The following is a 17,854-nucleotide window of genomic DNA, read 5'->3' on the forward strand; positions in this document are numbered from 1 at the left end:
GTGGCACTTCCACTCGTGTTTCATTGGAAACAACACGCATGCTACTAACAGTTTCACAACTAAAACTAACGGACAAAAGCCTCTGACTAACAGCTGGACAATGAGCAGACACACACATGAAGCATAGCCCCCTCCTCCTCACTGGTCCAGTCATATGTCACATCAAGGCAGAGTTAAACAATTTAAAACAAACAGATTTTCACTTCTAATCTCCAAATCCTAATCTCAAGTGTACTGTAAATTTGCCACATCTTAAATTTAGGAGAAACACACAGACACAGACACAGACACAGACAGACACACACAGAAACACAGACAGTCAGCAGAGCCTCTATGAATCCATAAATCAGCAGTAACACAGTCTCTGATACTTGAGGAAACTTTCCCAGCAGTAAAACTCAGATGATGGTTAACTGAGTGTAAATGCACACTGTATGTGTGTGTGTGTGTGTAGCATGAAAAATTAATGGATGAAGACAGAGATAATGAAATGCTTTCCAAACTCTGCACACTGACACACTGCGTAATGTGTACTGCTGACGGAGCAAAGCAGGTGATGCCTTGTATCCAGCACTCCTAACGAAGGGTAATGACATTTATTGCTAGATTTTGTTATTGGTCAAAAGCTGGTCGAAAACTTTACAGGAGTTGTGTACTCCAAAAAGAATACATTAAACTACCGTCCTTTTCTTTCGTCCTTTTTTGTATTGATCATAGGCTGCATTATGTTTTATTCCTCTGTTTGGGTTTGACTCTTGTGAATAACAGTACATCTAACAGACTATGGCATTATTTTATGACAATAAAACGAATGAATGAATTTTCAGTGAAGGTTTCCTTTACTGTCCCAACCCCATATTCAATCGACCCATTCCATCCATTCATCCATTCATCTATGCATCAGCAGCAACGTTAGCTGAGTCTTACCGGGGTAGAAGTCTTTGGATTTGGACAGTTTGATGGTGGCTCCAGTCTCTTTTTGCAACTGAACGATGGTCTGGCCTCCCTTTCCGATGATCGAGCCTGCGGCATAGCTTGGAATCAAAACCTTCAGGAAGTACTCGCCTTCCTCTGCAGCAGGAAAACAGGAAAAGAAAGAGAGCTATTGCAGCTTAGGTTTGCCATAATTTCAGCTGAAAGAGAGGAAATCCAGTTAGAAAGGATCATTTTTGATCCTTTTAAATTTTTTTTTTGGTGTGTTTTTCTAGTATTTAGCAAAATTTGCTAAAAAGTAGTATTTATTTTGTTTTCGGAAAAATAAAATAATAATTTCCAACAGAAGTTTCATCTGGTTTGAAGGAGAGTGAACTGTAAAACGTTTGTCAGTAATCTGACTGATAGAACAGATATGAGCGGGTGTTCCATCACTGCGAAGCTGCATCCATCAACCCCCAACTCCAGTCCCCCTCCACCAACCATCCGAGGGTTCCCCAAGCTGCATAAATCCACCTAATCACATCAAATGGTGATTGATATTCATCACAGCTAAATTTTATTTAATCTGTTTATTTTCTGCTAGCTTTATCGCTCTCCTTTCTCTGCACGTCCACTTATGCGAGTCTCTAAAACACTCTCACTAGATTGGTTTGATCTAATTTCTGTGCTGGGCCAGAGGAATCTGGCCATTATCATCGCCAACGGCAATCAGATTGAAGCATTGCGGAGTTCATAGTGCCATACGCCTTGCCGTGACACACACGCGTGCAATCAATTATGAATTTGTGCAAGTAACGTAAAGCGGACAAGAGATTCAGATATCCTGTTGACACGGAGCTGCACCTGCACTGAGGAGGATGATGTAAACTCTAGATATGAAAGGGGGATGTTTCGTGTGTTGTGGTAGCCGTTGTCAACAACACGGAGTTCAGCTAGTTGACAAGCTCAAGCTACAGTCAGTGATCTTAACAGATTTTTTTGGAACATTTTTTTGGAAAAGCCTAATCCTAACCTTTTGATTTAGCCCAAGAGAGAGAGAGAGAAACTCAGCAACTCTTCTTTCAAGATGTACCTTTCCAGACATTTTCAAGCTTTTTGAAATGTTGGGTTTAAATGGTGAAAATGGCTTCAATGTGTCTGTGAAAAACATCGTCCAAAGGGCAATGAAGAACGATTGAATCACTTTGTCTGGTGCACAGACTGATTGAGTGACCCTTGTGTTAATCCAGGGCAGCGATCCAACGCCTTTTGTTTCATCCTGTTTACAGCCTTAAATCTTCAACAAAACCACTGCTTTTATTTCACTATGTTGCTATTTTGGGACAAAAGCAACCTAAGAAACTTAACTTCCCCTGACATATCAGCTGGTTTATTAGGATTTTCATATTAAAACTGCAAATTCATTCATTCATTCATCTTCAACCACTTGTCCATTACTGGGTCTTGGGGGGTGCTGGAGCCAATCTCAGCTCACATTGTGTGATGGTGGGGTACACCCTCCCCCCTGGACAGGTTGTCAGTCCATGACAGGGCCAACAAACAGAGACAGACAGAGACCAACAACCGCTCACACTCACACTCACAGTATCTGGAGGAAAGCCACACAGGCACGGGGAGAATGTGCAAACTCCACACAGAGAGGACCCAGGCCAGGAAACAAACTCGCAACCTTCTTGTTGTGGGGCAACAGCTCTAACCACTATTCCACTGTGCTGCCAGAACTCCAAATTTAAAAAGAAAATCTATAATCTCTTTTGAAAAAATATTATTGAATTATTGAATATCGTCTTTGGAGGTTATAGTATAAGAGTTTCTTCATGGTTTTGCAGCACTGTCCTTTAAGCTGTCAGTGGTTTGCAGTGTCTCAGCTTCCCTCCCTGGCAGCATTCTTCATATTTGATAATCCAGGACATATAACCCCAAGAGGCAGATTAAAATAGGATTATCATTACAGGGGCAGTGCTCTTGTAACACAGTGCTCTCTGTCTGCTACTCAAGCGAATAACTAGAGACACACATCCACAAAACCTCAAACCAAGTACAAGCAGAACATACACAGTTAACCTCTTAATAAGTATAACTCCCATCTTAACCCCTTAGCACTTAGCAGTGCAATGGAGATGTTTGTGGCACAAATAAATGAACTTAACGAGAGTCCCTGCACTCCCGTGCAGTTGCTTTCAGTTGTTTTCTGCTCCAATTGAAAAATCTTTTGTCGGTGCGTTGCTAGGAGTTTGCTCAGGTCCCAAAAGTCCATAAATCACAATGTAAGGAAGTTGAAGAATGTGGCAGATCTTTGTGCGCAACAAAAAATTATCATGACAGCTAAGATAGCATTCACAATTGTAATGTCCGTCAAAAATATGATACACAATATGATATATTTATTTTTTCCTTTTTTTTGCCTTTTAGACTGCAAAAGTTTCCATAAAAAACTAGACAAACCATGTTGCTCCCAATTCTTTACATTTATTGTGCCGTCCAGGTGAAGATAAGATTCTGCATCTATGTCGTAATGGTCGAGGGATGGACGAGAGATGTCAGAGCCAAACACTGGCACCTTTAATGTCTGCAGTGTCATGTCAATCAGAGTTAATCCGAGCTTTGATTAAAAGTATTTTAACAAATTTTTTTTGTTCTACCTTCTACTATGAAGGCTTGTGGTTGGGCACTGAGCTTACAGGGGTCAAGGCGAGCCAGAGCGTGAGCACACAGACAGGAAGCCTGAAAGTCCCCTGCCCTTCCTCTGCTTTACTGGGCGTTAAATTTACTGAAGGGTGCTTCAGCAGCAAGGAAAGGAAACAAAAAAGTAACGCGACCTTAGTTTACAGGCTTTGTAATTTCACAGTGAAGATTTTGTCTCCTTTCATTATCTTGTGCTAATCTGAATTCCCTCCAATGCAAAGAAAGTGTTTTCAGTGAGTTTTACAGGTTCCTTCCATTTGGACAACTGGGGCTCCTAGTTTATTTTTACAATACAAAAACACCAGCATGACGACGACTTGCTCCTCTTCTTCATCATCCTTACATTCTTTCATCATTCCAGCTGCTCGATCCTTTGCTCATTCTTGTCTTAGCCTCTTCTCCCCTTGCCTGAAGGTTTGGCTGGAGAAACATTTCTCAGCAGGAGCTGCTGCAGTCATCTAAATGGTCTGATTAGTTTTTAAACTGGAAAGTGTAGCCCAAAGCAAGTGTCTCTAAAGTGCACATTCAAAAGGCCAACTGGCAAAGAAGCTGCTCAAAAATATCAAAACCCAGCAGACACACTTGAAGTAATCATGACTGTTGATACTGGAGGGTCAGCAGACTGGCGAACTAGCTGCAATAGCTGTGGGCTAATGCTGCAGACACAGATACGCGACACTGCGGCTTCCATGGCTCATCTGCTGTGAAAAAATACACGTGTATATGCCAACTACTTGTCCTATTAGCGCTGTCTCTACATGAAGTTTACAGCATACCTCCACAATCAAATTTTCAGAAAATGTCTCCCAAATGATATCCCTGTCTCCACATGTAGAGTCTAATGCTGTCTTAAAAGTTGAGCTCTCAGATTCAGCCTGAACGCAGAGGCTGTAGTTGCAGTTGGTTTTGTATAGTATTGTTAGTGAGATGTTAAAACGACTGACACACTAGTTGCGCATGAAACATAGGAAAGATGTAAAACATGTCCCTGATCTAACAGCCACTTCCATGTGATGGATAGAGTGTTTCTGGCTAAATGATGTTTGGAAATGAAATGCACTCTAAAGTCATCTTGACAGCCGTACTATTAGATTCATTTTGCCACTGAATTTCAAGTCAATTTGGAGAAATGTATGAATTAATAAGTATCAATTGGGGTGTTTGGTTGCTTTCTGAAAGCGCTGCATTGAGTTATTTTCTGTGGTTTTTTTGGATGATTCTCCTGCAAACTTTCCATTTTTTAATAGGGCTTATTCTGGGGCACAGCCGTGGGTCAAAATTTAGCTGCAGTGCGCCACGTCGCCAAACATGCTCACTGCTCCACAATGAGACACTTTGTCTCCAATCAGGACTGTATATTTTCAACTTTCTCCGATCGATCTTTATAATCTTTATTTAAGCAGTATCAGCTTTAACTTGAAACTCTGGGGCATGTTAGATATCCTCACAAATCCCAGCAATAATGTAAAATTTATTGTGCAGATTGACTTCTTACTCTCTGTGTTATTAACGAATCTCAAAGAAGCTATTTGTTTCTGAGATTGAAAAAATATGGTCGTGTCCTGAAAGTGTCTCCCAGCAACTCCTTGTTGCCTTTCTCTTCTCCTCTTTGCCATTCCCTTTCTTTCCTTCTCTCTCCTCCTCTCCACTCTGTGCTGCAGTGACCCACTTTAATTGCGGAGCCATGGACTGACCTGCTTTAGATAGAGGCTAATTATAACCAGCCCGTATTAATAAGGCAGGGGAATTGGTAAATACGAAACGCATGCACACAAACCCGTTCACACATGCATGCACACCCAAATATTAAAGCGTGTCTGCAGCACAAAACAGATTCAGGTGCACACGCTCACCAACACCTCCACAAACAGACCATTTCCGACGTCTCATAAACAAGCCTACACACTTTGGCTACATGATTCACACACAGAAGGATACATACAGAGGATGAAATTAATGACTCATCACTTCTGCATCTGTTGCATGGTAACACTTGTACAGGTTACCATGGTAAGCAAGTGAATTAATATGCATGGATCACGTCCAAGAATTTTTTTTTTTTTATATATGCACAGAAGATATGAAGACACCCTGCATCCTACTGCAACGTGGCAATGTATGTGCTACACACGCACACGCACACATACATATATATACATATATATATAAGAAGTTAAAGCATTCAAATAAGACATAAGACATCATTAACAGCACCACAGAGCTCCAGTGGTGAGTTTGTTAACAGGGTTATGTAACACAGATTGAATTACACTTTGGAAATAAGCTTTTAGCTGGTTTGATAACTGCCATGACTCAGTTTTCATAAATATGCACTAAGTTCCAGATATATATATATTTATATATATATAAAAAAAAAAGTGTACTTCAAAGCGTGCTGCACTATCTGCCTCCTCCTCCCACACCGCCTGATGGTGAATGGCACTGTTCACAGCAAAAAAAAAAAAACAAAAAAACCTTTTTACTAATTTTATCAACTCTGTCTGTGTTTTGGAAAAACCTCTGACATATTACAGGGAAAATGATTGCATCTTAAAGTTTAACTTATCTAAAAAGTAAAAGTGACATTTTAGATCTTTTTCTTTATCTAATATCACGAGCAGCAACTCCCCCACAACCCAGCTTTGCTTTGATTTTTACAAAGTGGCAAAGTAAACAGGTTTGCCAAAAGTGACTCACGTGGTGAGGTTTTTGACAGCAAAAATAGAATTATTTGAGAAAAAACACAATGGCAAAACAGTATATGGCAAGGCTTATAAACTGCAAATAAGTAAAACAGGTTAGAGAGTCAAAAGAATGAATGTTTCTTACATTTACTTTTACTTTACATTTACTTTCTTTACATTGCCTTACATTTCAAGGTTTTCTAACACGAGTGTAGTAATCTGAATTAAAACTCTCAACGTACTTGAGATAATTTGTTTGATGTTTTGACCCCAGCTGTAGCTTTGTCTGATCACCCGCAGAGCACGGAAGACAATCCTAATTTTGTAAAATGACGCTGACTTCATGCCATCCTGATACAGAGTGAGCCCTACTGCTCATTTGCATTTCTCTCCCAGTTTTCAGAAAAGCTGAGCATCATTTATTTACCTGTCACTTGTGTAAATTTTAATTATATGTAATTAAAAATCCACTCACTTTGGCAAATCATCCCACCTAAGAGGGGAACAGGTGATTCATTCCCGCATTCCCAACTCTCCAGGCGTAATAAGCAGCTGGAGGCTCTGCTATAGCCTTGTGTGACCCATCCTTTGTCAACACTGACCTAAAACTCTTGTAGAGATCGCTTCACACTCACCCACACATTTCCCTCTCACAGCTCAGTGAATTATAAGTGTTGGTTAAAGAAAAAGACAAAACAAAAGAAAAACTTCTCCACTTGAAAAAAAAAGGCTCGAGGTAACTTGAAATAATTTATTCTACTGGGAAAAAGATGAACAGTAAAAGTTCTGAAAAAGCCATCAAAAAAAAAAAAAAAAAGAAATATATAACTTAATAAAGCTTTGCATACAGGACTCCAGAAACAAAGGAAAATCTTGTCTGATGAACCACTTCAATTAATTTTCTAATAAAAGCTTCCACACTGGCGTTACGATGGAGGTCAACCCAAAGACGAACCACACGTCTGCACGGGTTTGTGGTGACTTACATTGTTCACATAATTAGAGGAGATGTGTTGTTTTCAGCTACTTTTTTCTGACCTTGTTGATATGAAGCATCATCAAAGATCCAGCAATTCAGCCCCCCCCCCAAAAAAACTCCCTCAGTGCCTCTTTCACGATGACAACATAATGAGCATGTAAACTTTCAGTCCGAATATGAACAAGAAAAGCACCATAATTACACATTTGGTGATTGTTTCTAATTAGTCATTACTGTTTTTTGCTGTCAAAAGGGAAGGAGAGGGTGTTTGTGGGAAATATAGAAATGCTTCTTCAGGTCACAATAACCTGCCAAACAACTTTTGGAGCAAGTTGTTCATGTAACATTCCTGAATCTGTGGTTAGCTGCAGACCAGTGCAAAAAGATGCAGATAGTCCCAGCGACTGACACGGCACAGCTGGAAACAGCATTTTGGAGGTTTGTTTAGGTAAACACTTGCACCTACGCAGCCACAACGAGGGCATACACACGCTGAACCTTATCGACAGAGCTCAGCCTATTTCTTTCTCCTTGATCTGAATCTACTGCAGGTAAAATGCTATTGTTTGACAAACTCACACAAACCCACATCAAATAACACAAACAATCAAATATTTCAGCTCGACTGGTCAGGACGCCATTTGGACAAAACAGCCACGTCAGTACACGTCAAAAACTACACGATTTCTATATTAAATCAAACAAACCTTTGACACGTCTACACTATTTTGTTTATACTTTTCTGAGCTCCATTCTAGGGCTCAACAATTATTCAAAGCATTATGGAAATCGCAATATGACCACAAACAACTTTTGGATATGTTTAAAATGCACCACTGTGGTTGCACAGTTATAAGAAGCCCTACAATTCTTCATTTAAAATGAAAACATTACCCTTTCTGCTGAAATTGTGATTCCAGACAGCTAAAAGTATTTGTTCCCTTTTTCACAGATGTGCTACCAATAAGATACCAACAGCCCTCTACTGTCATGTTAGCGGTATTTTATGTAGCGTCATTTCATTTTATTTACTTTTTGTGTGTGGTGTTGCACTTGCGCCATCTTTACTTTCTGAGGTGCTGTAAACTGCCAAGCCTCCAGCAAACTTATCAAACCTCAACACCACCACAACAGAAAACCATGAGCACAAATTATAGGTTAGAAAATTGTGCAATTAGTAACCAGTACTCTTAACTTACACTGAGTAAAGGTAGTGTGCATTTGTGCGTGGATATGATTCAGGCTTTGTGCTGATTGTTGTGATAATGTCCTTTTCTGCAGTCCTCTGAGCAACATACTCAAATCCCTGCAGAAACAAAGGAGGTGCACACATTTCCTTTGACATGTCAAAAGAATTTTACTAAAAACTGTCCCTTTTCGATATCTATTCTTTGCAAAGTGTATATGTGTCTATATGTTTGTGTGTTTTTGTGTATTTAAAGAACCTGCATAGGTAACTTTGTCCTATGTTCATCTGTGGGTCGAGACGGAGTGAAACGGGGGGTGTTGAAGGTTGTTCATGATAAATAATAAATTGTCCACTCAAACATAGCTGGATGAGTAAACAGTCCAATCTGTTGCTAAGGCCCCTGTGGACCCAGCAGGCCCAGAATAGGCTCTCCATGCTGGGGGATTGGAGGCTCAAATCCTGGGATCTGGTGTCCACGGGCTTGCAGGGTTGGGTGGGGGGGGGGTGAAGATCACAAATCCTTTCTCATGCTTTCGCCTCACATGCTTAACTCTACAAAAGGACTGCAGGTTTGACATAGTTTAAAGAGCTTCAGACATATTCCATAGGATTCAGCAGTTCTTTGGCTCTTTCTAGGAAAAATCAAGCACAGCTCTGCTATGGTCACAAACTGGATATGAGTGTTGTTGTTTTTTTGTTTTTGTTTTTGTTTTTTTGTTTATTTCGTTTTTTTTTTACTCTCCACAGTACAAATCATGTTTTTATCCATTTAGATATAATAATGCCTGCATAATAATACTTTGTAATTAACGAATATATACAAAGCCTGGATTTCAGTGGATATCAGATGTGTTTCCAGCCAAACAGTATGCATATAAACACTTATATGATAAAGACAGATAACAGACGTGAGCTCCCTATAAAATGGCCTCAGTCGATGAACAGGGGATCTGGTATAGATCTCTGGGGACTTGGGGAAAATATTCATCTCCCCTAAGCAGGGATAGGGAAATGGGGTGGGGGGAAGGACTTTATCTAACACACCCTCTCTGCTCTTTTGTTGGGGGGTCACATTCACACACTCACCAAAATATGTAAAGCTCTCCTGCAGTGAAGCTGTGACCAGCTGTCTTTGGTTTGAAAAGTGGCCATCGCCATTCAGACACAAAGAACATGCAGAGAAAATCTCTATCTTTATCGTCTGCAGTGTCTGAGTGTTTCTCCTTTTCCAGTGTCATCCATTCAATTTAGCTTTGACATTTAAACTGATGCCTTTCGGTGTGCAGAGAGCTCTAGTTTCTTAATCACAAGATTCAGCTGCTGCTATAAGGTCTTTAAAATTCCTGTGACATGCCCTGAATAACCATTCTGAGAAGAAATAAGAAAAGGAGTTTTGTAAAAACTCCAGTTCATACATACAGATGTATCCTCATAACCTGCACGACGGATTGCCTAATTTCATTGATAGGTGTTTTACGTCACCATTTAAAAAGGTCTTTTTCATCTGAATTTTGATGAACTCACTGATGAGCATGTTTGAGCTCTGTGAAGGTGATTCATAACACCAGCGTCGAATGCAGTGTTTTACTTTCACGTCAGCGAAAAATGATTTATAGAGAAAGATAATAATTACTTTGAATAAAGTTTGTCATTTAAGAGGCCACCAAAAAGATGATTAAAAATTTTAAGTTTAAGAGATAATATAAAAAAAAAAAAAAAAGTTCAAGAAAAGAAGAATAAATTTAATCCAAATTGTTGCAGAAAGGGGAACGTCTTACAGTTTGAACGAAAGTTAAGGAAGAACCAATCAAATGCCTCCATACAAATATCATCCCTATCATCAGGGCGTCTGCGTAGAAATCGAAGTAGACACAGCGGGTACGCTAACAAAGATACTGAAGCAGTCGCCTCATCTCGCTCCATTCTGTGTGTGTTTTTGTGAAAACCAATGTGTATTGTTCATGGTCCAAGGCTATTTCATAGGAGGGGGGCCCATCTAGGCATCCTTGCTGCATTGGCCCTTTCATCGCTCCCTCATCCATATTCATCAAAGTCCCGCTCGCCTCACCTATCAGCAACCAGCTAGCTGTGACTGGCATCTCGCTTCACCAATCGCACACTTCCCTTTGTGGAAATATTCCCAACTCGGCGCGTTCACCCCACCCAGTACAATGGTTTCTTTTTTTTTTTTACTTTGACGCAGTGGCTTGAAAAAAAAAGAGGAAGAGGAGAGGGTGGAGGATGAGGAGGAGAGTTGCAGCAACTACAGAATCCCCCCAACAGCGACTGAGAATCAATCGACAGCCTCGGAAACGGTTGCAAAGCGTGTCCCGTCAATGGCTGCCTGCAATTGATAAAGGTGGTGGGAGGAGGACAAAATGGTGGGAGGATGAGGGTGAAGGAGGACAAAAGGAAGAGGAGGGTGCAGTGGTGATGGTCTGAAGTAGAGCACGATTAGTATGGATGGAAAGGATGAAAGAGGGAGAGGGGAGATGGTGCAGCGCAGAAACGCTCAGGCTACCGAGTGAAGAAAACAGGCGTGTCGCAGAGGAGAACGCCGTGTTCTACATGACACGGGCTCACAAGGGTGAGCCGGGAAGTCTTTTTTTTTTTTCTTTTTCTTTTTTTTTTTTTCTTTTTTTTGTCCGAAAGCCGACGCCTGATGTGTCTGAATAATATGATTGTCAAATCTCGATAACTTCACTTTTCTTTGAATGCATTTATATATACATACTGTGACCGGGGTTTATAGTTTTAATTGCATTTTGGACTGGATCCATTGGTCGATGTCTAATTTTGTGCAAATTTCGGGACCTCTTCCCCCTCAGCCACGCAGCCAACCGATGTGAGGAAGGAGCTATCTTTTGTATGGCCATTCCAAAAAAAGCTGCTCCTCTCAGGTCCAGAAGAAGCAGGAAAAACACTGACAAATAGCATCAAAGCCTCTGTCTGATACAAGGTTCGATCCAAAGCAAGCGAACGTCGCTGTGCGTGCATGTGCATACGTATGCGCGCGGGTGTGTGTGAGTGAGAGTTTACATAGAGCGATAGTTAGATGTGCATTGCATGTGTCTCCGTCTGCAGCACGGAACTTCAGTTTCAGACACACTCATCTTCATACCTTTCATTTAACTTTATCTCTGTGCTTCACAACTGAATTCAAAGAGAGGACACAAAAAGTAAAGACATGGAACACACAGACACACACTGCTACCAGTCCGCTAATGTCACTTGGCAAGGGCATTTCAAACCCCCCTTCCTTCCCCCTTTCCTTCATTACATTCGTCCCTACACAGACTTGCCAGTCAGTCCATTTACTAAATGAAGGTGTTATATCTTATGGACACGAGAGGAGAGGAGTCTAAACTACAGTCTATAATCTATACTATAAAGTGATGGAAGGACTGAAAGGTCTCTGTACATCAAGGTCAGCAAACTTTCCCCTGACAGGTCAGCCTGGTGGCATCGCCCGCGTGCGTGTTCACTTTCCGCACTTTCACCCACGTGAAAATCAAAAAACAAAACATTCAATTTTTTGTTTGGGCTTACATAAGACCTCTTAATGTCTTATACAAGCAGTTTTTTTTTCCCGCTAAAAACTGCATTTCTTTTAAATGGACTGAATAGGAGTTGTTTCTTTTGGACTAAGAGGCTGCTGTTGGAGTATAAGTATTGATTATATAGAGAATAACACATAACATCCCATGATTTGCGAGTCTTAGACGAGTGTTCAGCCTTTCACAATCTGGAAGGTGTTTGAAAATGATTTTCTGTGATAGAAAAAAGTTTAAATGTCATTAGGAGAAAGACGATCCTTAAAAAAAAAAAAAAGTTGTCCGTGAAAGTAGCTGATCCTGAACCCAAAGTTTTCTCTTTTGGTGAACTCTAGCTGCGATCGTTAACATATGGAAGCAAAGAAGGAATTTTGCATTAGGCTGGAGTCGAGCCCAGGGCCTTCACAGAAAAGGCCGCTGCTCCCTTCCTTTATTGATTCTTGTTTGTTTTTAATTTTTAATAATCACCCAACAACCTTAACCAGACAGTTATTATTATATCCTTCAAGGTGCAGGTCCTCTAACCTTAAAGAAGTATTATATTCCCCTAAACTAAAAGATACCTAACCAAAGTTTAAAATTTGGACAGCCTTAGCTAAATGCTTATTACTATAAGAATGTGTCTGTATATCCAGTACGCTTTCTTACACGATATTCAGATTTTCTTCTTTACTATAAGTCTATCCATAATAGTCTTTGTTCACATTACCAAAGTAAACAGAGTCAAACAACTGAACTCTATCGGCCGACTAAAGATTACAAGATTTTAACATTTTCAGTCAGTAAAGAGCAAGTCTTCGGTTTTGAAAATGATCAAAGTTTAAATATCTGATATGACTTTAAATATTAACTCCAAGCTCAATAAATGTCTCTGATCATGTATGTACAAGATTAGAAGGAAAAATTGAATTCCTTGAATGTCAGCGAGAACCCTGCTGAGCTGGGGTGACGGACCAGGGGGGATGCAGAGATAAGAACGGGTTTGGGTTGGAGGATTAGAGGGCTGATTGGTTTGAGGCAGAGGCTGTGCGCAGAAGCTACTGCGGGTATTCACTGATCTTTTTTACCATTGAAAGCATTCAGATTTTTTTTTTTTTTTTTTGGTTTTTCGAGAGAAGCAATTGTGATTTACGACCTGTGGGATTACAGCAGGTTCCATGTCACGCTGGATCTACTGTCTGACAGCTGACCAGCTCTTTGGCACAGACAATGCCTTCAGTTTTCCATATACACACACTGACACGCATGTTTGAATAAACCCTAGACACAAGCCACCTGTAAGCTCAGTAGAAAACTCCATGCCCATCTTTCCGTGTCTTTGAATCAAGTCTCACTTCTCATCCACTCAGAACCTGATCTTCATCAATTGAAAACACTTGGCTCTGCATTATTTCTTAACTCCGGATATAATTCTAAGCTGCGGCTGTTGGTTAAAAAAAAAACTGTGAGAGCATAATTTGCTGTTTTGAAGGAAAAGGAGGAATATTTGTGACGATTAAGGCCTTCTTTTTTTTTTTTTTTTTTTTTTTGGAGTGCCACACATTGTTTTTCAATCCACCTGTGAAAAAGGAAAAACATCAAAACTGCAATCATGTGACTCAACAGCAGTTGCAGGGTGCATAGTGAAGCTGCCGTATATGACATAACGAACAGTGATTGAATATCTCAACAATACATCAGCAGTCATAACCCAAATTCTTTGATGATATGGCTAGCATGAGGTCAAATGTCAGTAGGACTCCTCTGTGCTGTAATGTTGGGCATCATGACAAAAGAAACACTGACTTTGTATAAAAAGCATGAACATGGATGTTATGGAATTGATAACATACAATATAAACAATATCAGCATACATTATCCTGAATCATGAGTAGAATATGAAGGTGTTACATTTAAATCCTATTTAAATGTCAGGTCCTGCAGCAGTAAGACCACTTCAATGAAATGCCCTGAAATTTAGACTTTGGCTCTGCACAGCTTGGCCTTTAAGAGCACAACATGTATGTGTTATCACTGCTGAATCAGTCCTGCATTGAAGAAGATTACAGTAAAGATTATAAAACAAGTAGAAATCAAAATCAAAGTCTCTCTTACCATGAGTCTCAGTTTCTTGGTGAGGGAATACAATTCCTTCAGTTTCAAATAGGGGCTGCAGGAAGGCCACTACAGAGAGAGGAAGCACAGGGGTGGGGAGTGTGTGGCGTAAACTAATCATACAGAGAAACAACCATTGTCATGATCTCTTAGCAGCACTTTGACTTTCTACAAATTTAAAACTGCAGTCTGACTGCAGATTTTTTATATATATATTTTTTTTCTATGTATGATTACCAAAATATAACCTCAGTGAAAATATACAGGTTCCGTTGAAAAGCATTTTGTCACAAAATGGTGAATGTTTTCATCTGCATTAAGGGCCAAAAATCTAGAATTCTTAGAAAAATCAGAGAGTCATTTAGGCTCATCACATATATATCAATGGAGTAATTTGGCCTCTAAATGTCAGTCTTAATTAACCTGGTTCTTCCATCAAATCACTGGAACCAACAGACATTTTACTTAACAGAATTAAATTAACTATTATTGTAATGAAATTGCCATCAAAAACCCGCAACCAAGCTCTGATTCCTGTTTGTTATTTAAATCAAGGTGCTGTAGAGAAGTGTGTGCATGTTTGTTTATGTGTGTATATGCAGACGTGAGTGACTTGGTCATTTTCAACCAAATGTCAGCCAATCTGCTGACCTGGTAGCAGTTTGGCCATCCTCTTGCCTGAGTAAAAGCCTGTTCAGCCCTGCCCGTCATCATCATCGTCATCCCAACCTTTTCATTTTTCTAAAAGGACGAGCTGCTTGACTGTTACACAGGCAGGAGGATGACTCCCAAGAGGGAAGTAGGGGGTGCCTTGGGTTTTTACATACAGTGAGGAGGAGCCTTTAGTGCTCCAAGCGCTGCATCGATCTGCAGTTAAACAACGCCGGCTACGACCTGCAGCTCACCCCTCTTCTCTGCTTCAGCTGTCTGTCATGTATCTTGTTGGGGGGCTGAAGGAGCTGTTAAAAATGACTGTCCTGTCAAGGGCAATGTCACCCAAAAACCTACAGAACTGTAAATTGCAGCTGTAATTGATGACTTGGAAAAGCTCTATAACCACCCAAACATTTTTGTTACATTTTATATTTGTACAGCATTCGTAGCTCAACCAAAATTTACAGCTTTGAGAGGGAGATCTTGTGGCGGTGTGGTCTGATCGGACCCATAAATAAGGCCGATAATATCAGCCCTGTTTATACCAACCAGCCATGTTGGCCACCTCCGACTTGACCGAGGTTCCTCTTTGCAGGATATGTTGCAGTGAAAAGAGATTTCATTTGCATATTTTATTTATGATTTTGTGTGTTTTGACCTATAATTCACCAAGCATTAGTCATTGGACCTCAAGGATCAGCTAACACGAAACACATTTCATCACTCTGTGTGTCAGTGAGAGCCTTTAAAAACTAATTCTGAATAAAAGCTGCATGCAATTTAATTAAGAAATCGCTGATGAGGGCATACACTTAGTGTTAAAATGCACATCATTTAAAATCTTTTTTTCATTTTTGCGGCCGTCTCAAAATGCAACTCCATCTAATGGCAGACATGACCTTAAAGCTTGGCTCTAAAGCTCTAATGACTTATTTCTCCCAAAAGAAGACGGGTTTAAAAATAGAGTGACATGCTCACAGTAACAGTCAGATTTAACAGTCTGCATTAAAGGGATGCCTCTCCCAAAATCTGGAACACTTTTTAGAAGATTTGAAATCATGAAATCTTTCACTACATGTGAATCTTCACTTAGTCCGCGTGGTGCTGTGTAAATAATACATTTAAAGGTGTATTGTATGTCCATGATGGGGGTGCATGGCCAGGATAGGCCGCTGATGGTTGCAATGCCGGGTGATGGGAATGCTTGGCGCATGACAGCATGTAAACAAAAACCAAATATGGTGATTGCCATGAAGACATATCCATATTTCATCCAACCAGAGAATAATGAAGAAACATGATTGGACAATTTAGAGGAAAAAATCTTCCTCTTCTGGATGCAGGTTATTAAAGTCAGGAAAGTAAAGCATGAAAAAAAAATCTCTCTATATATAAATATATACAGGCTCTTAGCATACTGCAATAACACAGAGACACTGTCGCATTCTGAGCTGACGACCCCCCCCCCCCCCTCCCTCCCTCCCCCCCTCGTTCTTTCTGGCTCACCACAGGCCTGCTGTTATTATGAGTCCGCTGGTTTATCCGCTTGTGTAATTGTACACAAAGCAGCGATGGTGGCTGATGTATGAGATTATCACAAGGTCATCCGTCGACGGGATCGGGATGAGAGCCTGCGATCACGCACCACCAGCCTGATCTGCTTTCACTTGTTTACATCCTTATTTTGGCTCCAGCATGGCCGCCGCGTGTAAATCTTAAGAGGCAATAAAAAAGAAACCTCCCAATTTCTCCCAATTTCTGTTGATCTAAGGAGACTGGAGCGGTAGTCAGGATATGCGGGAGATGTTGTGTGTGTGTTTGGGGGGGGGGGGGGGGGGCTTCCCTCCAAATCCCTCCTCGGTCCCTCTCATTGTTTCCTTCCCCATCAAAAAGAGGAGAGACCTGTGATTATTTTCGTACTGATTGGAAAATGACCGTCACACAGCAGATAGCGGATAAAAATATCTCGCTGCTTATGTGATCGCTGCGTTATTGAGGTGCAGAGCTGAGAATGCGGGGCTGTAGCATGCCACTGCGTACGTCAAGAATCACATCAACCTGCTCTCCTTTCTGTCTGCCTGGCTCAGGACGACATTCACCGAACCCCCCCCCCCCCCCCCCCCCCCCATCGCTGCTCTCTTACCTCCCGTGTTTGTGCGTTTGGTGCTGCTGGCCTCCGTGGGGGTCTCCAGGGGTCTTTTACGAGAGTCCGGGGGATCGGACTCCATGTGTGGCTGTTGATTGTGATGGTGAGGATTTGAAAAAATCCCGTTTTGTTGTACAGCTCCGCCGGCCATCATTTTCGAGCTTGCTCTTGGATGCTTTGGGTTGCGCTTGCGTTTAAATCCCCCTTTCCTTTTTTTTTTTTTTTTTTTTTTTTTTTTACTCAGCTTAGCCGTGCAGATGAGTCCTTGGAAAAGGCGAAAGGCAATATAGGAATCGGAAAATACGCCTCTTTCTTACGGTCGGGGGGAGGTTAGCTGCGCGTTTCTCCGCGGTGCGCCGTGCGTACAGAGATGCTGCGCAGGGACAGAAAGCGGCGGATGATCAGTTCAAAGTAAGAAGGGAAAAATCCAAAAGAAAAAATAAACACCCTCTGCAGATGTTGGATCTTCTAGGCTACTTTTTTAAAGCGTGCAAACGGGGCCTCACTCTTCCATTCACCTTCAGATATGCCGGGCTAGGATATATTTGTCATTCCGCTGCAACCGGATAAAAGAGCGTACTCATGTCAGGCGGTGAGGGATGGCGGCGCTCCTCTGCAACAGCAGCGAAACGGAACAATAAATAAAACAAAAATAAAAAATAAAAAAAATCACAACCCCAAAGACAACAAGGCGAAATCAAGCGGGGGCAGAAGAAAGAAGCAAAATGTCGGTGAAGTAATAATAATAATAATAATAATAATAATAACAACAACAACAACAACAATGCAAAATAAAAAAATCCGATGCGTTACTGGCGAGCTATAATTTCTTTCTTCTTATCCCGTCCTGGGTCCGATCGTGGAGACACCCAGGGGTGCTGGGCTGGGTGAGGAGGGTCCGGAGACGCGGGGCTGGAGGAACACACAGAGAA

General features: G+C 41.0%; 1 protein-coding gene across 3 annotated transcripts in view; it reads right to left on the minus strand.

Annotated features, from left to right (window-relative positions):
- The window catches only part of nova2 (NOVA alternative splicing regulator 2), a 63,903-nt gene extending 46,049 nt beyond the window's left edge, over positions 1-17,854 (minus strand). The window contains exons 1-4 of one of the 3 annotated variants that reach the window (XM_029518235.1): positions 17,441-17,854; positions 16,920-17,295; positions 14,123-14,191; positions 928-1,071 (exon numbers count right to left, since the gene is read on the minus strand). In XM_029518235.1, the coding sequence (XP_029374095.1) occupies positions 928-1,071; positions 14,123-14,191; positions 16,920-17,076 (370 nt within the window). In that variant the 5' untranslated portion in view covers positions 17,077-17,295; positions 17,441-17,854. Of the gene's footprint in view, positions 1-927; positions 1,072-14,122; positions 14,192-16,919 lie in introns of all 3 variants that reach the window. The other 2 variants (XM_029518234.1, XM_029518236.1) reach the window with 2 other exon arrangements.

The sequence above is a fragment of the Echeneis naucrates genome, chromosome 13, assembly GCF_900963305.1.
Source record: "Echeneis naucrates chromosome 13, fEcheNa1.1, whole genome shotgun sequence".
Classification (NCBI taxonomy): domain Eukaryota; kingdom Metazoa; phylum Chordata; class Actinopteri; order Carangiformes; family Echeneidae; genus Echeneis; species Echeneis naucrates.